This window comes from Eleutherodactylus coqui, chromosome 8 (assembly GCF_035609145.1).
Source record: "Eleutherodactylus coqui strain aEleCoq1 chromosome 8, aEleCoq1.hap1, whole genome shotgun sequence".
NCBI lineage: Eukaryota > Metazoa > Chordata > Amphibia > Anura > Eleutherodactylidae > Eleutherodactylus > Eleutherodactylus coqui.
The window spans coordinates 88,789,908-88,816,337 of NC_089844.1; the positions used below are offsets into that span (position 1 = coordinate 88,789,908).

At 43.2% G+C, this 26,430-nt stretch overlaps 1 protein-coding gene across 1 annotated transcript in view; it reads right to left on the bottom strand.

Moving 5' to 3' along the window:
- GALNT5 (polypeptide N-acetylgalactosaminyltransferase 5) overlaps nucleotides 1-23,043 on the bottom strand; it is a 48,975-nt gene extending 25,932 nt beyond the window's left edge. The window contains exon 1 of the mRNA XM_066576004.1: nucleotides 21,146-23,043. Coding sequence (XP_066432101.1) covers nucleotides 21,146-22,752 — 1,607 coding nt within the window. The 5' untranslated portion in view covers nucleotides 22,753-23,043. The remainder of the gene's footprint in view (nucleotides 1-21,145) is intronic.
- Between the last annotated feature and the right edge of the window lie 3,387 nt (nucleotides 23,044-26,430).

A 26,430-nucleotide genomic window follows, 5' to 3' on the forward strand; every position in this document is an offset into this window, starting at 1 on the left:
AGTATACGGATTGAAAGGTATTGAAGAATGGTATAAAAGTTAGACTTACTTGGTTGAGAAGTTCGTGAACATTAACCAACCTCCTCACAAATCCAGATTAGCTTCTTAATTATCACATATTTCATCCATGTTTCTTTAGGAGAGTAAATACTATTGGGAGTATAACAAAAATAGAGGAGTATCTACTCTCCTAAAGAAACATGGATGAAATATGTGATATTTGGGAAGCTAATCTGGATTTGTGAGGAGGTTCATTGATGTTCACAAACTCCTCAATCAAGTCTAACTTTTATACCATTTTTCAATACTTCTCTATCCACACACTTTGGAGCGCAGAATTCTTGTAATTTGTTAGCCCCAATTCTGTGGCCGACGTACAGACATACCCTGGATACCCCTAGACGCTTTCCCAGTCCTGACGGACACCAACAAGAATTATTGGTGGTGTGGACGACCACAGCCTTATTTAAAGGCCAACTAGGACCAGCAGGGTGGCCGCCTGTTTATGGCTTCAGGCCTCCCTCACACAGCACGTTTGCAGAAAAGCAGCGTTTTTCAATGCTGCGTTTACTGCAGATTCCGCCCCGTTTCAGCAGCGCTGGCATACCTTATGCTAGCGTTTTGGCTGCGTTTTCAGCTCGGCTGAAAACGCAGTCAATGATGCTGAAAAGAAAAAAAAAAGCAATACTCACCTAGCCGCTGCAGTCCGGGTCGCGGCCGCTGGTCTCTGCCGCTGATCCGGGCTTCCTCTGCACTCACAAGTCTATTGCCGTAGGCCAGGTTTGGAACCTCGCCTCCAGCAATACAGTGCTGTGATTGGTTGTCGGCGCTGGCTCGATGCCCAATCACAGCCCTTCATTGACTGTCTCAGCCAATCAGAGCTTGCCGGCGCTGATTAGCTGAGACAGTCAATGAAGGGTTGTGATTGGACATCGAGCGCGCCGATAACCAATCACAGCACTCTATTGCTGGAGGCGGGGTTCTCAAACCTGGCCTACGGCAATAGACTTGTGAGTGCAGAGGAAGCCCGGATCAGCGGCAGAGACCAGCGGCCGTGACCCGGACTGTAGCGGCTAGGTGAGTATTGTTTGTTTTTTTTCTCTACCTAGCTGGGACTGATTTTCGGGGTAGGGCTTTTATTGCAAGCCCTCATCCCGAAAATCGGCGAGCGGTTAACGCTGCCAAAAATGCGGCACCAAGTGTTGCCGCATTTTCAGCAGTGCTGAAACCGCTGCCCATTCATTTTAATGGGCGACGCAGGGCTGAAAACGCCCAAAAATAGAACTTGCATCGCTGTCAAAGCGCAGCGTTGCAAGGCGCTGCGTTTTCAGCCCTGTGTGAGCAGCCCCATTGAAATGAATGGGAGTGTTGTACAGCGTTTAGCGCTGGGCTGAAAAGGCAGCGCTAAACGCTGTATAAAACGCCCTGTGTGAGGGAGGCCTCACTGTTTTCAGCTTCACTGTATTTTTTCTCCATTGACCTACTTGGGCGATGTCTTTGACTAACCATGTATAGCTCCATTGACTGTAAATCACATTGTGCTCTCTGTGTGCAGTCAGTTGCAAATACGGACAGTGCACAGACATGAAAATCGCCCTTGTGAATAAGCCCTTAAGCAACTTTTGCAAATTCGCATATCTGGGTTTCCAGCCTACTTTTTTTCTCAGCAATTTATCCAAAAATCGCAGGTAACCAATATATTTTATGGACAAAATGGGAAAACAAAATAAATGATAAAATTCTAAAGATTATTAGTCAATATACAGACATCAGCTCATGAGCAGCATTGACTGTGAGCTGGGATAATGATGATTTATCCATTCAGTCGTTGCCAACTTTCGGTCATCTTGTGGATCAGCATATGCCATGCTTCCCTGTCTTTGGCTGCTTCCTTCAGATTTTCCACAGTCATGCTCCTGTCAACCTTGACTGTGTCTAGCCAGCGTGTTCTTCGGCGTCCTCTTCTTCTGCACCCACTGACTCTGCCGAGCATTGATGTTTCCAGAGAATTGTCTTGTATGACATGACCAAAGTATGAAAGCCATTGTATGGTGCTTTCTAGTGATACTTTTGGTCTGACATGGTCTAGGATCACCTTATTTGTGACCATCTCATACGCCGCCAGCACCACAGCTCAAAGGCCTTGATCCTTCTTCTGCCTACTTTCTTGAGTGTCCGGCTTTCGCATGCATATGTAGTTATTGGGAAAATGATTGCATTGATTATTTGGATCTTTGTTGTAATGCTGATGTCTTTGCTCTTTCACATCTTTGCCATTCCTTGCATCTCACTATGGCAAAGTCTGATTGTTCGTTTGTTTTCCAACTTGGATCCAAGGAAAGTGAAATCTTGGACTTCAGTGTCGATTGTTATGCATGGTACAACATTGCTTGCTGTTGTCAGCAGCTTTGTTTTCTTCATATTGAGATACAGTCCCATGTGTTCGCTTTCTTATTTGACTCTTTGAATTAGGTATTTAAGGTCCTTTTCATTTTCAACAAGTAGAGTTGTGTCGTCAGCATATCGAAGATTGTTTATGTTTCTTCAACCATTTTTCACTCCAATTGGGGATTCATCCAGATTGCATCGCCTTATGATCATTTCGGCATACAAGTTGAACAGGGCTGGGGATAGAATGCAGCCTTGTTGGACAGCTTTCCTGATTTCAAACCAGTCAGTGTTACCAGAAGTAGTCTTGATTGCGGCTTCTTGGTTCTCATAAAGTGATCTTATCAATTCTTCCAGATGCTCTGATATTCCCACTTGCTTTAGGCATTTCCACAGCTTGTCATGTTCAACACAGTCAAAAGTTTTGCTGTAGTCGATGAAGCCAGGTATATATGTCTGTTTGGTGTTCATGCATCTTTGCCATGACCCAGCGCTAGTTTGTGATTTGGTTTCTGGTTCCACGCCCTCTGTGAGCTGTACTATGATGTTAATTACAATCACAATTATGTCCAAACACATCTTTTTGTTTTAGGGAAACTGGAAAAAAATACCCTTTTTATAGACTGTTGAGTAATTTATGGATTGATGGAAGAAAAGAAAGAAACAATCTGGTCACTTAAGAGTTACCAGACATCCAAAATATGGGCATTTTAATGGTACATTATCCACATTCTTAGAATTATGGGTTTGGGAGGACTAAAATAGCATGTAAAAAACATGCTATGATTGAACAGTCACCGAGCGCCTCCCATCATTGTAGGATCAAAGAGCAATCCTTATACATACAGCAGGAGTGGCCTGGTACAACAGGTGGCATGGGATGTGTCACGGCAGGCTGGTCACTGTGACATCACACATTGCGGATAAGAGGGTTACACCTGGGCTCAGGTATTTACACTGACACATTTGTACCCATACGTGAACCGCAGATGGAATGAGTCACACAAGGAAATACTGCTAGAACTACGTATGATGGAGATACAAAATCTTTCAGAGTGTGTAATAACATGATTACACATAATATCATAATGCCATTTCTTGTACAGATATAATACCGATGTGGCAGAGGTGATTTTATAATTTGGCACAACTTGTGATATTCCAATGATTTTACACAGGACTGCATGTAACTCTTAACAAATTATTTTAACTCACTGACTCTCTTGCCTTCCATATATGCATCAGCATTGCCACACAACACTAGATATGGCTTAAAGGGTTTTTTAATTAAAGGGGTATTCTAGTCTTTTTTAACTGATGACCTATCCAGGGAATAGGTTATCAGCAGTTGATGAACGGGGCTCACCATTTAGGACCCTAATCCAGCAGTTGATTGTCCAGGCCACTGAACTCTGCGGTGGGTTGGACTTCATCATCAGTGGTCAGAAGAGACAGAGGAATAGTTGGCTTCTGTCCCATTGAAATCAATGGGGGCACCGTGTTTCTCCTACACTCCCGGCACAGGACATGACATAACATCCCATCTCTGAGAGGAGCAGGAAGTACCTTGGGACTACCAATGATTTCAATGAAAGTGAAGCTGGCTTACCCCTCCCCCCTCCCCCCGCTGCTTCCTCTGACCATTGACAATGACCTACGGCCAACTGCACTGATAGCGGGCAGGACAATCAGCTGATGAACAGGAATCCCAAGTGTCAGACCCGCATTCCTCAACTACTATTCCCTTTAATTGGAGTCTAACGTCAGCTCAGGTCACTCAAATAAACAGCCTGAGTAAAGGATAAGAAAGTAATTGAAAAGCTTTAAAGGGGTCAGATGCAAAATTTTGTAAGGAATTTGCAAATAAAAAAGTTAAACTTTTTTGATTAAAAAGTACCATTGACTTCATCAGCCAATCACTAGAAGCGGCAGTAGACACAACATCACTCCAGTGTGCACAGATTGGCTGCCATGGTCATATCATGTGACTTCACTGTAAATGTCATGTGACTTGTTTTGAATCAAGGCAGAGGACAGTTGGCGGGAAACTGAGGCATAATTCGAAAGGTAATAAATTGTAGAGCTTTTTATTTTTGTATTGCTGTGAGCATTATGAGATTTAACAAGTTAAATCAAAATTTTGTAAAATTACTTTAAAAGGGTTTTCCCATCAAAAACAGTTATTATCTATCCATAGGATAGATGATAAGTGTCTGATCACTAGGGGTCTGACTACTGGGACCCTAAGTCTCCTGGGTGAATGGAGTAGCCTTGTACACAAGTGACCATTACGTCATTCATTTTCTATTAAGATAGCTGAGTGATGTGCTCAGCTAGCTACCTCAACCCCATAAAAATTAATGGAGTGGTCGCCACGCATGTACACCACTGTTCCATTCACCCGAGGGGCTTGAGGTGCGCAGTTCTTATGATCCTTGGCGGTCTCTGAAGTCAGACCCCTAGTGATCAGACATTTATCATCTACTCTGTGGCTACACGATAAATGCTTTTAGTGGGATAACCCCTTTAGGCCTTTTTCACATGGACTACAAAATCGCACGATTTTGTAGCGATGCGACATCGCTACAAAACTCATGTATGTGAAGCTCATGGTTTCCAATGGGTTCTTTCAGGCTACAAGACATCGTTACAAGGCTACAAGATGTTTTATATGAAAGAACCCATTGGAAACCATGAGCTTCACATACATGCGTTTTGTAGCGATGTCGCATCACTACAAAATTGTGCGATTTTTGTAGCCCATGTGAAACAGGCCTTAAGGGGGTAGAGAGGTAACTCTGTAAACAGCAAAGCACTTATAATACTTTTACATGTGGCAGGTGAACATAGCCCGATTCAATTGGCTATTTAGCCTAATGAGTTCCAAAAATTTTCTTTTTTCAATGGATCACATAGTGTTTCACACATACCTGCACACAATTGCGCTCCTCCCATAGACTTCTATGGGACCCCCTGGCATGGAAATCTGCGCAAAAATATAGCAGGATCTATTTTTTTGCGCTTGCAGGAAATGAATGCTCAAAATTGGGAAATGTGTACAAACCCATTGGCATCAATGGGTTCTATTATCTGTGTATTGCAGGCGTAAAATTTAAGCATGCAGATATGTCCATATGTAGTGGCCCTTACCGAATGAGATGTTTAGGATATGCATTTATACCCCACAAGATCCAAAAACAGTGTTTATAAGAAGAATTTTGAAGGGTATATATTAGAAAATTGCACCGATGTCCATTTGAGCCTCCAGAGCATAAATAATAATAAATATTATTGTTAATTAAATTAATGAATTACTAAACAACAAAACTAAAACAAAAAAAAAGAAACCAAATTGTGTCAGAATAGGCACAGTAATGCAGAATTACAGGTTTTGGATAAAGACAACAAGGACTTTGGAAATCTAGTAGCTAAATGATGCATTTCAGGACTGGTAAAGAATTAGAGCTCTGTTCTTCGGCTCAGATGTTTCATTCATCTAATGCTGTTTTACAAGGTTTCTTTTAGATAAAAGATGGGTTATGTTTCACTTCATTTTATCTGAAGCTACAGTCTCCATGTGAATTCTCTAGCCTCCATGTGTTTCAGGGAATGCTGCCTGTGACTGCGCCACATCTCACCACAGATAGAACGTACTATATGCACATTTTATATACATTGTATAAACAAACAAAGTTTAGTACCATGTTAGCCAGTGGAGCAAAGTGTGATTGTTCTCAGTAAGAGAAACCAAGTAATCTTGTAGATATGATACCCTTTTAATAGCTAACAAAAATGCATGATGTTATAGTGAGCTTTCAAACCTACACAAAGTTCTTCCTCAGGCTTAATGGAACAAATCTAAAGACGTATTTATATGAAAACATATACACATGATCACATGGGAGGGCACAAACATGGTGAACTTAATTTGCACTCAGATAAATACCAGAGGCAGGATAAGAGGGCACAGACGTTTCGTGATTAATAGCACTTAGATAAATACCAGGGAGGGATGAGCATAACAGTAAATAATTAAAATGTGATTGTTCCCAGCAAGAGAAACCAAGTAATCTTGCAGATATGATACCTTTTAATGGTTACGCAGGGTTCTGCTTCAAGCTTAAATAATAAGTCCCACATCACAGAAGAATTTGGGAATATAAGTTTATAACCAACTTTGATACTAAAAGAAATGGTATTAATCTCGGAGGGGGGGTTCTTACATCAGTGGAGATTATGAGACATGAGAAATGCAAAGCAGAGGTTACATGCTGGCCTGGTGATTACCACCTAACATCAATTTAGAGGCTCTAAACTTTTACTTTCCTTGTCACTGATCTAATTATTTACTGCTATGCTCATCTCTCCCTGGTATTTATCTAAGTGCTATTAATCACAAAACGTTTGTGCCCTCTTACCCTGTTTCTGGTATTTATCTAAGTATAAATTACGTTCACCATATTTGTGCCCTCCCATGTGATCATGTGTATATGTTTTAATATAAATACGTCTTCAGATTTGTTCCATTAAGCCTGAGGAAGAACCTTGTGTAGGTTTGAAAGCTTGCTATAACATCATGTATTTTTGTTAGCCATTAAAAGGTATCATAACTACAAGATGACTTGGTTTTTCATACTGAGAACAATCACAATATATGTTGTATGACATTCCCAGGGTGTTTTACTTGCAAAAATGTTTATAGGGAACTTGTACCCCAAAATCTTGAAATGTTATATCAAAATGAACTGCTAGGAAAATGGCTATGCATGACTTGGGTATATGATATTAATTTTGTGGGGCCTGAATCACTGTGCACATCAATACTCACATACTGATTAATATGAACTGTTGCATTAGTGTTGCTCATCTTGATTGGCCAGGTGATAAAATCAACCTGATTTTTGCAAAATTGAATCAGGTTAGTCCAAACTCATTTTTGGAGAAAAAAAAAAAAATCACAGGAAAATTGAATTTCCTATAATGCTTGCTGCAGAGGTCAGCATGCAGCCAATCATCAGCCAAAGCACCTTGCCAATGTCACCAAATGTGTCCCCCATTTGCATATGGGCAGCAGTTTAACTGGATACCTGCATCACATGACCTAACCATATATAACATAGGCACAGTGTAACAAATGGCCATTTTACAGTTGAGTACAGGACAGAGAAGCTGCATCACATTTATATACCTATTTAACATGTGGTCTGTTGTTAGGGACAGATATTCTACAGAGAATATATTGCTGCTGAAGTGAAAGATTGTAAACTGGGATTATATTGCAGGAAACAGAAAAAGTTGCTGCATCACATTTATATGCATATATGAAACGTGGTCTGCACATTGGGAGAGGGTATATTTCTGCTGCTGTCAATATATATAGCAGCAAAGCAGACAGACAAAATACGCTTTCCTGTGGTGAATATCACAGTTATCAGTTTGTGGCCACAGACATCGTTCAAAGTCGCCAGTCTGGCCAATATGAATTATGATGGACTTCTTGTTAGAGATGGTTTGCACCTTACAAAGACAGGTAAGCATATATTTTGCAGGTGCCTTGCTATACCCATCAGGAGAGCTTTAAATTAGAACAATATGGGAAGGGAAGTAAAAGTCCAGTCAAAAATATACAGTTCATACATGCAATTGAGAACCTTTTAGAACCTATTAGAAGTGGAAAGAAAGTACAAAGACAAAAAATTCAGAAGGAAAAGAGAGGAGCAAGAGACACTGATCACAAACTAAAATGTTTCTACACAAATGCACAGAACATGGGGGGGGGGGGGAATTGATTTCCTAACACAGGAAGAGAAATAGGTCATAGGCATCATGGAAACTTGGTGGAATGATACACAAGATTGGAATACAGGGCTTGAAGAATACAACTTACTTATAAGAAACAGACCTAATAAAAGAGGAGATGGTATTGCGTTGTATGTTAGGAAAGCATTCATTTCCACAGAGATTCAAGCTTCAGAGCATGGTAGTTCTGTAGAAACTGTTTCGGTTAGAAGACAAGGAGAGAACAACAGAAAGGACACCATTGTAGGCGTTTACTATAGGCCGCCTGGTCAAGCAGAAGATATTGATGAACTCTTTGTACATCAGATGGCCAAGCTCTCAAAAACGCATGAGAAGGTGATTATGGGAGATTTTAACTATCCAGACATTTGTTGGGAATCTCTCTCAAGCAAAAGTAATGGATCCAACAAATTCGTATCCGCTCTTGCTGACAACCTTATCTTCCAAAAGGTTGAAGAGAAAACAAGGGGATCTGCTATGTTGGACCTAATACTTATCAACAGGGAGGGAATGGTTGAGGAAGTAAGGGTGGCTGGGACCTTAGGAGGCAGTGATCGTGCTATCCTTGAATTTTGGATAAAAAGAGGATGAAGACCTCAGAAAACTCAGACCTAAAGGTTGGATTTAAGAAAGGCAGATTTTAATTAACTTACAAAGATGGTAGGAAGAATCCAATGGCTGGATGTTCTTAAGGACAGAAATGTCCAACAAGGTTGGGAAATATTGTGAAATGAGAGTCACAAAGCACAATCGTTAACAATCCCTAAAAGAAGGAAGAATGGGAAGCATTTAAAAAGAGACCAGGATGGATGAACGCAGTACTTGCATACCTGTTAAAAATGAAGAAAAATGTGTTTAGCAAATGGAAAGAAGGGGGGAATATCTAAAGAATATAAAGCAGTCTGTAGAAACTGTAGTGCAAGTGTCAGAAAAGTTAATAATGAATTGAGGTTTGCAACAGAGGCCAAAAGCAATAAAAAAGGATTTGGGGGTATGTCAAAAGCAAAAGAAAAGTCGAAGATGCTATAGGATGTTTATAAGATGAAAATGGTGAATTGGTTAAGAATGCTATTGAGAAGGCGGAACTTTTAAATTCTCATTTTGTATCGGTTTTCTCTTAGAAAATAGATGTAACATCAGCTGATATTCCCTGTGCTATTGGGGGAATACAAGAATGCAGGAACACATAGCTAACTTATATGAATTCACGTCTCAAGGTCCAGATGAATTACATCATAGGATACTAAAGGAAGCAGTGGAGGTAATCACTGAACCAATCTTCTTAATCTTTTAAAATTCCTGAAGAATAGGAAAAGTCCCAGAAGATTGGAAAAGGGCAAATGTTGTCCCCATCTTCAAAAAAGCGAAGAAGGTGGACCCAACAAACTACAGACCTGTGAGCCGGACTTCTATACTAGGAAATGTCTTTGAATAAACAGCATGTATGCAAGTACTTGATGAGAATGAAGTAATTAATCAGAGCCAGCATGGATTTGTAACAAACAAGTGATGCCAAATAAATCTAATTTCCATCTTATAGCAGAAACACGGACAGGGTTTATCAGACAAATGCAGCAGCTATAGTATATATTGAATTTAGCACAGCATTTGATAAAGCATGTCATACTATCCTTATTGAAATAAATGACCAAATATGGGATTGACCAGGCTACTGTTAGGTGTATTCACAACTGGCTGAAAGATCGTACTCAAAGAGTATTCATAAATGGCTGCACATCCAAGTAGAGGAATGTATGAAGTGGGGTACCACAAGGCTCTGTCCTAGGGTCAGTGTTGTGCAACATTTTCATAAATGATCTGGAGGAGGGAATTGATGAGAAACTGATCAAATTTGCCGACGACGACACAAAGCTAGAAGCTAACACTATAGGAGAGAGAGAGATTTCAAAAAGATCTAGACAAGCTTGAACAGTGGGCAGCGACTAACAGAATGGTATTTATTTAACAGGAAGAAATGCAAAGTCCTACATCTGGGCAAGAAAAATGAAAAAAGCACACACAGAATGGGAGAAATTGGGCTAAGGAGCAGCACATGTGAAAAAGACTTGGTTATACTAATATATCACAGACTGAACATCAGTCAACAGTGCAATGCAGTAGCAAAAAAGACAAAAACAAATCTGGGATGTATTAAAAGAAGCATAGAGTCTAGATCACATGAGGTAATTATGCCCCTCTACTCTCCCTAGAAGAAAAAAAACTTTCTGACAGTAAGGGGGATCAATGAGTGGAATATGTTGCCACGGGATGTGGTAAATTCTCCTTTAGTGGAAGTCTTCAAACAGATGCTGGACAGACATCTGTCTGGTATGATTTAGTGATCCTGCATTGAGCAGGGTTTTGGACCAGATGACTCTGGAGGTCCCTTCCGACTCAACGATTCTACAAGTTATGGGACATTCAACCTTGTCTGTCCCCTCTTCACCCCCCTCCTCATCTTTTTCTTCCTTCCCCTCTTCATACCATCTTTCAACGCCCTCCACATTGGCTTGCTGTCCTAAAACTCATATGTCTAGGGGGACACAGTCACATGACCATAGACTTTGCAAACCCAGGCTGACATGTGGCTGATCCCGCACAATCTGAAATCAGGAAAGGTTGTGTGTGACAATGGTGCCAACCTGTTGGCAGCTCTTTGCCTCGGCAATCTCACACATGTACCATGCCTGTACCATGTGATTAACCTGGAAGTGTAGCGCTTCATAAAAAAATTTCCCAGGTTTAATCCAATGCTGGAAAGAGCCAGGGAACTGTGCTCACACTTTTGGCTTTCACAGCCAGCCACCTCTAGTCTGGTGGAGGTGTAGCAATAGTTTGGACTACCACCCAACCATCTCATCTGTGACGTGCCTACACTGTGGAATTCCACGTTGTATATGTTGCAGAGGCTAAACCAGCAGCTGCCAGCAATAGAGAGCAATCACGGTGTACCAGATGTATGGAGGTCAACCACTTGACACCTGTGGAGTGGCTGCAAATCAAAGATTTGTGTGCTGTTTTAGCCTGCTTGGAGGAAGCAACCAAAATGGTCAGTCGTGATGATGCACTGATCAGTATGACCATCCCTGTTGCCTGCTTACAGGAACAGATGCTATAGAGCCTCGGGGACAATGTTGTATTGTTTTCACAGGAGGAGGAGGATGAAGGAATACAAATCTCCAAACTCTCTGGCTAGTCTGCCAATACTCAACAACATAGGAAGGTTGGTTTTGGACATGAAAAGGGGGCATCTTCTCTGACAAATTTCTTCACCCATTGTCAAAGCATGTAGGAGGAAGAAAAGGAGGAAGATGAGGGGGATAATATAGGTACAAAGGCAGGAGAGAGGGCTATACAACATTACTTCCAATCACTAACCCCAGCTATTCTATGTGGATGGCTGGACGATACCCTTAGGCCAATGAATGTGCCCTTAGGCACTTTGAGGCATATGAGTGCTTTTATGCTACAGTGCTTACACAAGGAGCGTCGCATAGCCCACATCAAAACATTAGATCATTACTGGGTGGCCACCATTCCATTCTCATTCCAGCAGTGGAGAAAGACTTCAAAATGCAGCACTTCCAAGACAGACTGTTAAGCAGCTTGAGCCTTTCCCCATGGTTGCAGGGATTTATCCGTAATGGATCACAGCTCTGAGGTTCATGGTGGACGAGCAGGAAGCTGCTGCAGCTACACCGCCACCAATGGCAGGGAAAGTCTAACAGAGGTATTGCATAGTTTTTTCAGCTCTTTGCAGCCAACAGCAAAAGCACAGGGTAAGACTCACAGTTACCACTCATCCATGATGGTCCAAGAGTATGTCAGCTCCCATGTGGATGTACTCAGACATGGCGTTCGCCCCTTTGACTTTTAGGTGCCTAAGCTGGATGACTGTCCGGAGCTTGCACAGCATGCTTAAGAGATGCTTGACTGTCCCACCATCAGTGTGCTATCAGAAAGGGTGTTCAGGACAGCTGGGGGTGTGATGACTGACGGACACATCCGCTTGTTCACAGACAATGTGGATCACCTGACATTTATAAAAAATGAACGATGAATGGATTTCACCTGACTTCTGCACCCCCACAGCAGATTCCACTGATTAAAGGGTCTGACATTGACTTGCAGGAATGCTGCCTCCCAATAGGAGGTGCCGTAGAGGCATTGTTTCATCTTCCTATTTGTATAACTGCTAGTGACACACAGACAAAAGTATTGTCATGTGCATTTAACTCTTAAGAGTGCTGTTAATATTTAGTGGAAATCCGCAAGCTAAAGGTTTATGGAGCATGAAGCTTGAAAGAGAAACTAGAGAGGCCTTTCCTGTCCTGGCTAAAGGCATACCAGGACCCTTGGGTGACAAAGTAACAGTGTGCCACGTGTCTACCCATTGGCTTGACTGCTCAAATGGCCACTTGGACACAGAAAAGAGGATGATCCAGCTCCACGGACTAAAAGAACAAACCTTGATTGAAAATCCATAAAACCAGATACACAAGACAGTGACAACAAAAACCACAGTTTTCAACATTGTGGCTTTTAGGTCTTTTTTGCTGTCATGCCACTTTTTTAAGAAGTGAGTGCAGCCCATCTGTAGAGGGCATGGGTTTGCATAGCCGTCAAATTTACTATATTCTACACCATGAACTGGCCCAAATTATAGCAAAAACCTACTACAACTCCTAACAGGAGTAGATTGTCACCTGGAGTGGAGAGATACCACCAGATAAAACAAATGTATTAAGAGGCTTGAGCTTCTAAATACATTTGTCGCTTGTAGTTGAGTGCAAGGATTACTAAAGGGAACCTCTATTATATCTGAGGAAGGACCCTAAGAGGTCCAAAAGCTCGGTCCATTCTGCCTGAGGAAGGACCATGAGAGGTTTGAAAGCTCGCTATAACATCATGTGTTTTTGTTTGCCAATAAAAGGTATCATATCTACAAGATTATTTGGTTTCTCTTACTGAGAACAATCACACTAAAGGCAAGCTGTCATGTCTTCTAGCCCCTCATTCTAGCGATCAGTGTGTCGGAGGCCTTGCTGTAATGATGGCTGGATTCCCAATCCAAAGAGCCGCACCTTTTGACATTTCCTTACAATATGGTACAAAATGTTCTCTACAAAACAATTATTTTACGGAGGTCTATGTCACATGGCAGTAAGACACTGATAAGAGCCTAGATAGAGTTATATCAATCTCCTTGTCCCATGTCTGCCCTCATTTCAGTGCCAGTTCAGCCTGTACCTGAGTCATCTGAGACAGAAAGGTTGCAAGAGTCTCACAACCTCCTATGAAAGGCTCTAGTTAATAGATGCTGTGTCATGCAAGATTATCTGATGAAGGGGTCCCAATACCCTGAAAAGCATGTTTTTTAAAGTAAACCTGTCACCATGAAAATGCAGTTACGGTAATTCTGCATCATCTTATAAAGCGGGAGGAGCTGAACAGACTGATATATGGTTTTATGGGGAATTCAGATTCAGTATAACTTCATTTAAAGTCTGCTCATTCTGGACTTGTAGGTCCAGTGGGCGGAACTATCAGTGATTGGCCTTCCCTGTATGTATCATTCAATACAATGTATATATTGAATCACTGTAGATTAAAAAATAACCTAATATCCTGCAGTTTTAAAGCTGGTCGATAAGCCAAATAATAGTCTAAGGGCTCCTTCAAATGAGCGTAGGCGCAAAAACCCTCGCTCATGCGCAAGTGATGTTTTTTTGCACGAGTGTCTTTACAATAACTGTGCGCATTTGCGCAGGCACTCGTTTACATGACGTTAAATAGCTATTAAGTCAAATTTGCGCGCACAATACGTAGAGGATAGAACCCATTGGATTTGTTCACATTTCCGTATTTTGTGCACGTATTTCGGTCGCACAAAAAACTTAGAGCATGTTCTATTTTTCTGCATAGTTGTGCACCAAAGGTTCTTATAGAAGTCAAGGGGGTAGGGGGTTGCTGCAGCCCCTCATTCTAGCAATTGGTGAGGGTCGCAGTTTCAGGATCCCCACTGATCAATGCTTTTGACATGCCTCTATGGCTTATGTAAACTTATGTAAAAGTCTAGCTACTGTTTGAAGAAGTTGTGCCAAGATGGCATCCCTTGCTTATATGTTCCATTTTAAAGCAGAGTCCCCATGCTCAAGGCCTCCCATCCTGGCGGAACATCTACTCTACTTTTGATAAAGGATGTTCATTCATGTTGAATGAACTTCTCATAATACTACATTTCCCCTATAGTAGAAGCTGCAGGAAAATGTCAGGCTGGCCGCATCTTCCTTTGACAAAATCAGATGTTTATCGGGAATGTCAAAAATGGGTCTTGGGGCAATCAGCTCATCACCCCAAACCCTGTATTCTCAAACTAGTTAGGCATCTTCACACAATCCCTTTAAAGGGTTTATGCTCTTTGGATGGTCTCTTCTTGCTAAAAGGGTCCCTCAATAGTAAGCTCATCAGTGGACCTTGTGCTGGGACCCCCACAGATCAGCCATAAACTGTGGGAGAACTCATCAGCAACTCTTCATTTTTATTGTGACAGGGTAAATGGGGCATTAGGGTGCTTTCACACGGGAAGAAATATTCCAGAGGACGCTGCAAAATATTCTGCCATGTAGAAAAATCTGTACTAAAATCTGAATGTTTAATGTAAGGATTTTGATGTGGAATTGCAAATGGTAGAATTCTACGTAAAATTCACTTTTAGACCTGATGATTTTGGGGCGGGTTTTGACAGTGGGATATTCCGTCCCGTGTGAAGGCACCCTTATACAGTTTACATTGAAATCAATGGGCTGTTTGTATAATACATAGATGTGCTAGGTCCTCCAAAAAGTGTTTATGACTTCTTTCACACTATTTTCTGATGGTTTTCACCCCCCGCCCCCCCAAAAAAAATTGCATCTAAAAAACATTTTTTTTAATACCAACATTTTAAACATCTGTTTCCATGCTAGTGAAGCCTATTGAAGAACGCCAACTTGGGGTACTATGAGTAAAAGCATTTGTCACAATTGAAACATGTAAGCGATGTGTTCATATCCTCCACTGTTCACCTCTGACGTGATTTTAACCTTGGACTGAAATAAAGACGGATTGAATTTCTTTTAACTCCAGTGTTGCACAACCTTTTTTTTGTTCATTGCTGTTGACCTGAAGCAGGAGGTCAGTCTCTGCACGGGAGTCTAAAGACAATGCGCTATATAGGAGGCCAGCTGGATTCCTATCTGATTACTAAATGCCAAGCCTACAGAACACTGCCACTGACCCAAAAAACCCAAGGAAAGCAAAAAAATCCCTGTTTGTAGTGCAGAAGAGGAGCAAAACAAAAAATAAGGGTTCAATTTTACTTCCCATTGATTTCAATGGGATTTTCCGAGCTTCAGTTATTTTCAGTTTTGTTCCATCTGCTTTCCATTACTTTCACAGAAAAAAATAGCGCAGTCTGCAGCGCTTTTTTTGCACTTTTTTTCGGCATTATTTATTTGAAATAGTTTTGGGCTCCCCATGCCTGAAGAGAGGAGTGCAAGAGATGCACAGAGCGTCCTACAAGGAGGCAGGTAAGTATAACAGTCACACACCTGGACTCAGCGGCCCCTGCCCTATAAACCTATAACGTTAGTTTATGTGGCTCACAGAACATAATAGGTTCCCTTTAAAGGGGTTTTCAGAGTACCCCTAACATTAGTGGCAGTGTGGGGGGAACACATTGTATGTAAAAAAGTAAACCAAAATACTCCTCTGCCGCTGCTCAGCGCTACTTCGGTCTTCTATTTGAATGACTGCTGCAGCCAATAAGAGGCCAGACAAAGATATCATCAAAGACCTACCGTAAGCCTGCCTTGGGGCTTCTACATTAGAAACACATATGATGGGTTTTTTACGGCACATCACCAGGCCGGTTAGCATCACCAGTCAGATGCCGTGGTGCGGGACTGCCGATGCGGGGGACCAGCCCCATGTTGAGCATATTGATTTTATATAGTTTTGGGTACGGGGAGTCCATAACTATATACAATCAGTAACTTGGAAAAGCTCTTTTAGTGTCTCATATATGGTCATTGGTCATGTAACAGAGCCGTGTTATCTTGGATTATGTTATCACATTTGTAGAAACCTCTCTGATACATTAATCTCCCATAGAGGTCACAGCTACAATGTTACAGAATAAGAATTCCTGGACTCGTCTCCTCAAACCATGTTAATGTGATATTCTCAGCTGGGTTTTAGGTCACGCTGCTTATTTTAACATAATAACTTGGGCGTAGTTGTAGATGTGGTTTGCGCTACTGCAAACAGCACAATGTATGAGCAGCTAACTCCTTCACAGTTACCTAACAGGGTCTATGAGATTAGAGAAACATAGTTGCTTCCTTCGCGAAATATACAGGATCATTCAGAAAGAAGGGTAGAAAAGTAAAACCGATTCATTTATACATGAAGTGACACACAACAGCCGGAGTGAAGAACTTTTTACGTTTTTTATGCACCTTACAGATGTTCGTTGTTGGCGACACCGCAGATGTCAAGTCGATAGTTCGGTTCTGCCTAGATGCGTCCTGGCATATTGTCTGTCATTGATTCCACTGCAGCGGAGATACAGTTAGTCCCCGACTTGCGAACAGGTTCCATTCCGGGAGCCCGTTCGCAAGTCTGTTTTGTTCGCAAGTTGAACAAATGGTTGTATGGAGGGGATCGCGGGTGGATCCCGCTCCATACAACGTCGGGTGCCGGCTGTTTCTTACAGCGGGCACCCGGCGGCAGCAGTTCTGACGAGCCGTGGCGCTTGTCGGAACTGTTAACACTTTAAATACCGCTCTGACAGCAGTATTTGAAGTGTTAACAGTTCTGACGAGCGGCGCGGCTTGTCGGAACTGCTGCCGCCGGGTGTCCGCTGTAAGAAACAGCCTGCAGCCGACGTTCAGGGGGCCCGTACAGCGTCCCACGATGAGATCGCGGGACGCTGTGTGGTTGCTAGGCAGCCAGGGACCTCCTGAAAGGCCCTAGGGCTGCCTATGCAGAGTGCCCATCAAGCGCACGGCTTGCTAGGCGCTCTGCATAGACAGCCCTAGGGCCTTTCAGAAGGCCCCCGGCTGCCCAGCAACCGCGATGTGACCGGACAGGCTTCTATCAGGCTTGATAGAAGCTTGTCCGCTCCCTGCACAGTATGATGTAATGCCATAGCATTACATCATACTGTGCAGAACAGATAGTTCGTATCTAGCGAAATTCGTAAGTCGAATGTTCGCAAGTCGGGGACTATCTGTACGTTGTTTTAGATCATCTACTGTCACCAACTAAAGCATTCCACGTTAAACATCTATAAGGTGCATTAAAAAGTAACTCCAATTTTTAAAAACTTTTGACAAGTCAAAAGTTTTGATCGATAGATATAAAACAAATTATAAATTGCCCCACCTCGCTTCATGTGCTGCAGCTCTGTTCCTGTCGGCAGGTATACTCACACGCCTTCACATTGCCATCCGGCTGCTTTGGCTTTAGTTAAACACATGAATTCCATATACAGGAGTCCGGCTTCCGTGAGATAATTCCTGCTTTATTTATATAAACTTGTGCTCATAACAAACACAAGAGTACGCGTTTCGGTTCACATAGAACCTTGCTCACCTCTGGATAACAAACATTACAAACATTACTATTAGGCCTCCTTCCCACGAACGGATTTACGCCGCGTAAATTTGCAGCAAAAATCCGCTGCGTGGCCCCCTGCTATTAGGTTCTATTGAACCTAATAGCACAATGCTCACGATGCGTAATTCCACCGCGGAATTACGCACCGCGATTTCTCCCGTCCTCACCCGCAGCATGCTCTATTTGCTGCGGGTGAGGACGGGCTGTACGCGCTGACGTCTTCCATTGCAGTCAATGGAAGCCGTCCGTTCACGCTATCTCCCGCTGTAACCAGCGGGAGATAGCGTGAAAAAACGCTTCCCCACCTACCGCCGCAGCGTCATTTGACGCGGCCGGTGCGTCATTTGACGCGGCCGGCGCGTCACGAGACACTGCCGGCCGCGTCACGTGATGCGGTGGGCGTGTCACACGACGCGACGGCGGTGGGCGGGGAAGCGGCTTCACGCTATCTCCCGCAGGTAAGTATAGGGGCTCTGGGGGGCGCCGTGACGGGCTTCACTGCGTAATATTACGCGGCGGAGCCCGTCACGCTCGTGGGAAGGAGGCCTTATACATTAAGCTTTTTAAAGGTTGTTGTAATGTTTGTTATCCAGAGGTGAGCAAGGTTCTATGTGAACCGAAACGCGTACTCTTTTGTTCGCTATGAGCACAAGTTTATATAAATAAAGCAGGAATTATCTCACGGAAGCCGGACTCCTGTATATGGAATTCATTTGTTTAACAAAAGTTTTGATCAGTGCGGTCCGGGTCTGAGATCCCCGCTGATCACTCAAATGAAGGTGCTGCAGCACTCCACCAAGCGTTGTCACTCTTTGGCTGTCTTGACTGCCTGTCACTTCTTCTTGGCAGTTGAAGACGGGCACATAGATGTCTATAGAAGTCTATGCATCAGACTGCAGAAGAGAAGTCGACAGGCAGCAAAAAAAAAAAAAGAGTTGCACAACACTTGGTTGAGCTGCAACCTCTTCATTTGAGCAATCAGCAAGGGCTCTCAGTCACAGGCGTAACGTGAAGTTCCTGGGTCCCAATGCAAAACCTGTAACAAGGCCCCCAACTATAATGCTTTATTCATAGTACTGGGCTCCCTATACGGAGAAGAGAGGTCTTATGGGCCCCCTAAGGCTCCTGGGCCCAGCTGCAACCGCATCCCCTGCATCCCCTATAGTTAGAATGGACAAGAATTCAATGCAGATTTGCCTCAAAGTCTTCACTAAAATCTGTGTAAAAGGCAAAATGCGCACAAAAGAGAGCATGTTCTAAAAAGAAAAGATGACTGTACCCATTAAAATCAATGGGTTTTATTCTCTGCGTATTGCTTGCGCAAATTATGCATGCCCAAATATGCGCACAAATATGCTTATATGAAGAAGCCCTTACATGTGGCTTTTGACATGGACTTCACCTCTTAAGGGCTTATTCAGACGGCCATATGTGCAGATACGCTCGCCAAATCGCAGCATATTTGTACATTAGATTTGCGTGTCTGTTTGCGCATAATACTGTACTTTTTGCGCACACAGGGCCAATTCACACGCACGTACATCTCACCCTTTCCGTAGATTCAAGGCAGTTTAAGTCGGCTATATGCACAACTGCACTCGCCGCATATGAACAAGGGTTTTTTTTCCCTCCTCAACGGCCGTTCAAACATTTCGTATGTGCAATATGCCTAATCTGAAGGTACCGTCCACACAAAGTTTTATTGACATGGATTCCAGCACAGATTCTGTGATGTTCTTCAATTTTTCATCCCACTGAATTCAATTGGAATCCATGCCGTAGAGTTTAAAATCTGCGACATGTCAGTTCTTGATGTAGAAACCTGACTCACGCAGATCCTCTCCCACTGAATGAGGCTAAATCTACCTGCAGATCCGCATGCAAATTGATGGCAGAGCTCCCAGACTCAGCCTTGGACTTCTGCCATTGATTATTTTAGCAGGATCAGCCTAATAAAGCTCTGTGTGAACATGCCCAAAGTGATGAGATGTGTTTTGAAGACCCACAGCATAGAATGACATGCCGCGGATATAAAATCCACACCGCGGAGGAAGTTACGCTGCAGATTTTTTGCTGCTGCATGTGGATGAGATTTATTGAAATTTGCTGGTACAGTTAAATGCTGGGGATTTTCCATAGCCCACTCCACTGTGGAAAATCTGCAGTATTTCCACGAGTTGCAGAATGTGGAATCCGGCTCTGGCAGCAGGAAGAATGGAGCTTGCTGTGATTTTTCATCCACCAGCGGAAACCAACTGCGGTGAAGAATCATTTTTCAATAGCATGCTATGGAGGGTTATTGCTGCAGAATCCGGAACAGCTGCCTCCTCCGGGAGGCGGAACCCAGAGGTGGATGCCGTTCCAAATTCCGCTGCAAAAATCCCCCTGTGTGCACGAGGCCTTACACTGGCTGCTACAGAAAATGAGCCACTAGCCACATAGGTGGTTTTCAACTGGAAACAGATGTAAAGTATAGGAAAAAGTTTTAAGAAAATGTTTTAAGAGGATTTCTGGGACTTTACATTGATGGCATATCTTCAGGACCCTCGCACACTAATCAGCAGAATAAAAGGGCAGCGGTGCTATGCCCGCTTTACTGCAATACCAGACACACGCTCAGCCATACTGGTATGGATGCGACTGAAGGTATATTTACACCGGCGAGCTTCACAAGCGATTTCTGAGCTTTGCAAGAGGCACAGAAACTGCATGTGACAACAAGCCTTGTTTCAATGCGTAAATTTACCTGAGCAATTTTTCGCTCACATTAATTATGCGAGAGCGAAAAATCACAGCATTCCCTGTTTTGGGGCAATTCTGTTCAGGAATTCAGGAATCTCCCATTATTTCCTATGGGAGCCAAAAAAAGAAAAGAAAAAAAAAAATCACATTGCGCTGGCATTAAATTCACATTGAAAATTTACTTTTACTATTGAAACAATGTGCGCTTTTTATGTATGCGAAAAATGTATGTGCAGCGATGCAATGCATTTTTCTCGCAAAACGCCTTGCAATCGCTGGTTTGTGATATCGGTCCGAGTTTCTCAGATCAATATTGCATTCTCCCAAGTAAATACAGCTTGATTCTGCAGCCATGGGCTGAGCTGCACAACTAGGCATAGCCACACTTATATCAGCATTGCTATGCCAAGTCCTGTAGCATAGAGGATGCAATACTCAAGCCAGCACTACTGCCCGACCAGTAGGAGGTGCAAGCTGGGGAACCCCGCCAACCATACAGTACATGGATCCCAAAGTACCCAATCAAGATAACAGATGCCTAGGCAAGTCTTACCCTTTAGGCCTGGTATCCTCGATCGCTCGGTCAAGAGGGATAATGTCACTAAGATAGACATTAAAGTTTCCTTCTTTCCACCTTCGGCTTGCTTCTTGTTCCTTATCTTTAGGGACCGCTACGGGTCTCCCATACTGGCCTGGTGCTCTGGGATTTCTTGGCCTCATAGTTAAATCAATAGTTAGAACTTTGTGCTTCCCAGAGCCCGCCGGTACCTGCTTTTTAATTATTTCATTTTGTCCATCAATTTTGACGGTGTGGTTGGTGCCCGCATTTATCACTTTACTTGTGAGGTTTTTCTTTCCATTAACCAGACTTTTTTCTTTATTCTCCACTTTTCCTAAAAAGCCTTCTTTGAAATTAAGCAGCAAGTTGAGGTTTTTCACATTTGCACGGATTTGAGTAGTATTAGACATGAGCTTCAGAGAAGGGTCGGCTTCAGCATTCAGTGACTCGGGTGCCTTGGCATCACTTAAGGATAAATTATTATGGGCAGCTGCAACTTTATTTACAATGTCGGCAGACATATTTGAGGCTGGTAGTTGATCCAGTTTGTCATTATTCACATTTAGCTTATTGATTATTATGACATTTTCTTCAGGATGTTCTAAGCCTTCAGACTGGATAGCAACATGCTGTGGACCGCTGTCTGTTGCATCTTTAGGGGCCTGTACATCTTTGAGCTTTAAGGCATCTTTCGGTACAACTCCATGTTTAGGGGGCTCCCCATCCTTAGACTCTGCTACATCATTTTTCGAGGCCCTTGCATGTTTGGGGTCCTTTCCATCTCTAGAGGCCACATCATCCTTTGGCTTTCCTGCATCTTTAGGGGCCCCTGCATTCTTTAACTCCATTGTATCCTTTGCCTTAGCTCCATCTTTAGCAGCCACAACATCCTGGGGCCCCACTGTATCCTTTGGTTTAACTCCATCAACATGGGCCACAGCGTCCTTACCTTCCATGGCATCTTTAGAAAGACCTACAACTTTGGGATCAACTATACTCGGAGAGTCCCCTGCACCTACAAGTTCTTCCTGATGTGGCACATTCCCCACCTTTAAAGCAGAAGGTGTGTTATTCAGTCTGACAATTAGCTTGTCTTCTGCATTGTGTCGGGGAAGTTTAGGAAATTGTCCTTTTGGCAACAGCAAACTTGTAACATTTACAACTTCCAACTTTTCCTCCTCAGCCTTCACTGCAGGAGTTTTGGCTTCTAGTAGTCCCAACGGAGATAAGGTTTTATTAAATATCACTGGCTTTATAGTCCTTTTTCTTCCCCTGACTATCATCTTCTGAAGTGCATTACCTGGTGCCGCAAGTTCATCTGCTGGAGGGTAGAATATGCCTCTTAACTTATTGGGGTTCGTGTCCAGGGGGTCTCTCCTCTCTCCCCATTTACTGTCCACCTTCCTCCTACCTGCGTAATTCCAGGATTCAGATCCCACTTTGTCCCTTCGGAAAAGTTCTTCTCTTTGCAACTTGTTATTAGTCTCACTAAAAGAAAACCTCAGAGCTGCCATATCAAATATCAGCCAGATGATAGAGGCAATGAATATGAATGCCAGGGCTCTACTACTGCCCCTAAAGTACTTCCTTACCCTGTGCATCCTTGCAGTGCCTGGCAGTTGTAGTACTTGTCTTCTCTCTGTAGAAGCACATGGGTTGCCTGCTCACTCCTGCCTGCGTGGCATTCCTTGGGTCCTTCCTTCTCTCCCGTCTTCCTGGCACTTGGGCACCACTCTGGGGTGATGGTCTTCAGGGCAGCACATCTGCACTCTCATGGCTACATTGTATCACATCCAATATCCTGCTTATTGGAGACCCTTCAGTCCGGGAAGGTTGTATTCAGACATGTACTCTCTCCACCCATCCTTGTGTTGAAACTTGAGAAGCCGCCACATATGAGGAAATTGTGTCAAGAGCCAGCAGTGCAGCAGCCCTCACCTTGGAAGGAGTGTGTAACCCCTTCCCTGCCGGAAGAGCCATAAGAAGTCCAGAGGAGAAAGATGAGAATGAATGCTAAATCAATTAGTGCTGCAATTAACCCCTTCCTTCCCATGCTGATTTCTACAGTCCTCACACCGAACTTAAGTTTTCTCCTGCATATAAAACCAGACAGACTTGCAGACATATAGTGTGGTATAAGATCTGTGGGACTGGAGACGAGGAAGAATTTGTCTGTAATTGATTCCTGATGTATATTTTGCTTATTGTAGAAATGTGCTACTTTGTTTTACTATTTATTGATAATAAAACAACTAAAATAAACAAAAAAAGGAAACAAAATAAACAACACAGGCAGTGAGCACAGCGGAATATATACTGGAGGAATAGCTGCAGTAATTCATCAGCGTTCCTAGTACGGCTTAGGTTGGCTGCACATGGTTGAATTTGCATTGTGGAATCCGTAGCGGTCGTCCGCACTGCGGATCTGCAGCAAATACCGTCCATAACATGCTAGGGAAAAATGCTTCTTCCTGCACATGAGCGGAAATCAATTGCGATTTCCGTTCATGGAGGAAAAATCGCAGCATGTACCATTTTAGTGCAGATCATTTTGGAAAAAAAAACCTGCACTGCGCATGTCCGACAACAGCTCGCTGTCCGGACCATCCGCAGTACAGTTAATTAAAGAAGAAGACAGGTATGCGGAGTTGCCGGCCGGCGTCAGATCTGGATTCCGTTGCGGGCTCCTGCATGCAGAATTCGGCTCTGCCATGTGCAGCTGGCCTTAAGCCTGGTTCACATGAGTGTATTTGAATTGCGTATTATGTGTGTGATGTATGCACGTATAATACACAGTACATCGCGGCAATTCAAATACATTGATTTTCGCTAATCAAACTTACACTAGCTTTTTTTCATTGTGTATGATATGCGAGTCCAAAAACGCAGTGTGTTCCATTTTACCATGTATTACGCCCGACAGACCACCGGAAAAGATAGGACATAAGCGCTGAAATTTCTTGCTACGCTAAAAGATAGGACATGCCCTATCTTTTGAGAAACCAACGCAGGAGATTCCGGAGACTCCATAGACTCCTACAGTAGTCCATGGGAGTCATCTGAAAAAGGGAGGGGGAGGGAGATTAGTAGCGGCTAGTGCTGCTAAACAATGTCAGGAGCCTCTAGTTGAGGCATATAAAAGTCTTTAAAGGGATTTCGGGGTTGCAGTTTTATTTCACCGCAGCCAGCTGTGTGAATGGCCAATAAAATCGCTATTCTTCCTTCACCCAATTTTCGGCAGAGTTAGTTGCGATTTTTTAGCGCGGCTAACCTTGCCGAGAATTGACGCTTGGGTGAAGAAGCCCTAAATCAGGCAGAGAACTGCAGAAAAAATTGATAACATCGAGGACTATTTTGACTGCGCAGCCAGCTCAATCACAGCGCGGGTGTGTCCCGGTCCTGGAAGCACATAAAAGTACAGTAAAATGTGCTAATATGTGATGCGACAGCACGCACAAAGAAAGGACATGCCACAACTTGTTTCCCACATCGCTTCGCAGTGCGATGCTATGTTGGAAGACATCGCACATGTGTATGGCCCCATTCAAAAGAAGGGGGTTCATATTCATGCGAGATCTCGCAATGCACAAATCTTGCGCAAGTTTCTTGTCCGTGCGAGAAAATCCCGGACACAAGAGTGAGTAAAAACGCAGAATTATGAAATCAATGATTTGTAATGTTTTCACTAACGCGATGTTGCAAGAAAAAAAAGATCGCATCCTATCTTTCTGCGATTTTTAAAAAATCTCCCATGTTTCCCTATGGAGCCTCCTTTTAATCACATCGCAAATCACGAACTTGCGATTTTTGTGTGATGTGATGCATTTTTAACATTAGAAAGTTGGATTGACTTTTGCGCAAAAAAATCATGTCAAAATTGCCCAAGAAAATTGCAAGTGGCAGCAATGTTTTTGCGAGAAAAAGCAGTGCTGACGCTCAAAAATCACTGGAAAAAGTTGCGATTTTCTCGCAGCGATACCGTGATCGCCAGTGTGCAGGAGCCCTTAGGGTGAATGCACACAGATCAATATAAAGTTGCACCTGATATTTTCGGTCGATACTCACATCAGACAGCGCACAGATATGCCATACATGTACATGTGCTTTTTTCATCGCTACGGAGCGTAGTTGCGCATGAACAGAGTTTTTCTTTCTCCTCTGGCCAATCAAAGTCCACGCCATAGTGTAGGGAAGATAAGTGCGGGAAAGAGCAAGTGAAAATGAAACCATTGAAATCAATGGTTTCGTTTTGTTCCATTATGTGGCCGAATAACAGGACTAAAACACGTTCGTCTGTTTAAGCCCTCAGAATCAGGCAAGAAGAGGACATGCTGCAATTTTCATATGGACCTATTTGGGCGCATTTTTGCGTATGAATCCACATTTATGCGCAATAAGTGGATTTGTTCTCATTTCCTTTTTTTGCGCACACATTTCTTGCACATGTAACACAATAGAACCTGCTTTATTTTCCTGCGTATTTGCGCACCCACAAAGTCTGTGGGAGGTCCGCAAATGCAATAGGTAAGGGGATGCGCACTACGTTGTACAATGCTTTACCTGGCATGGACCTCATTACGCTTTATAGCCATTTAAATCAGGGGGGGGATTTGTCCCCCGCTCATGGTAACACGCTGGGCCTGCCCAAATATGTACAGTAAGGTACACAGTAATGCGCAAACAATCCTTGTTCATTGCACAGATTCGTTGTTCTAAAATCAGGAAAAACGTCCAAAGCTGCCCTCAGGGCTCCTGCAGATAAGTGCATGCATAGATACACTTACGATAGTGTAAGAGCACTAAGAAGGGAGCACTATCGCGGGCGTATCTGCGCATCAGAGTGTGATACACCACCCCATAATTGAACCAGCTGGGCAGCCTAATTAGTCCTCGGTGTTATCGATTAACACCACAAAATCGCGCAATTCAGTGTGTGATTTCATGCAACTCCTATGGTGCCTTGGGTACGCAAAAGCGCACAAAAATAGAGCATGCTGCAAATGTGCAAAAACAATTTGCGTGCGCGAAAACGCAAGCAATATCGCCAACTGCAGGAGCCCTAAATTCCACACACGGTCTTCTGCACCTAACAGTTCCTGTGTGAAGGCACCCTCTGTGCCCCTCACATTTGTACTTGGTAGAGATGAGCGAGCACGCTCGGTAAAGGCAGTTACTTGAGCATGCATCGCTCTTCTTGAGTAACTGCTTACTCGTCTGAGCAAATGCGGGGGGGGGGGCTGCGGGGGTGAGCGGGTGGCAGTGGTGGGGGGGAGAGTGAA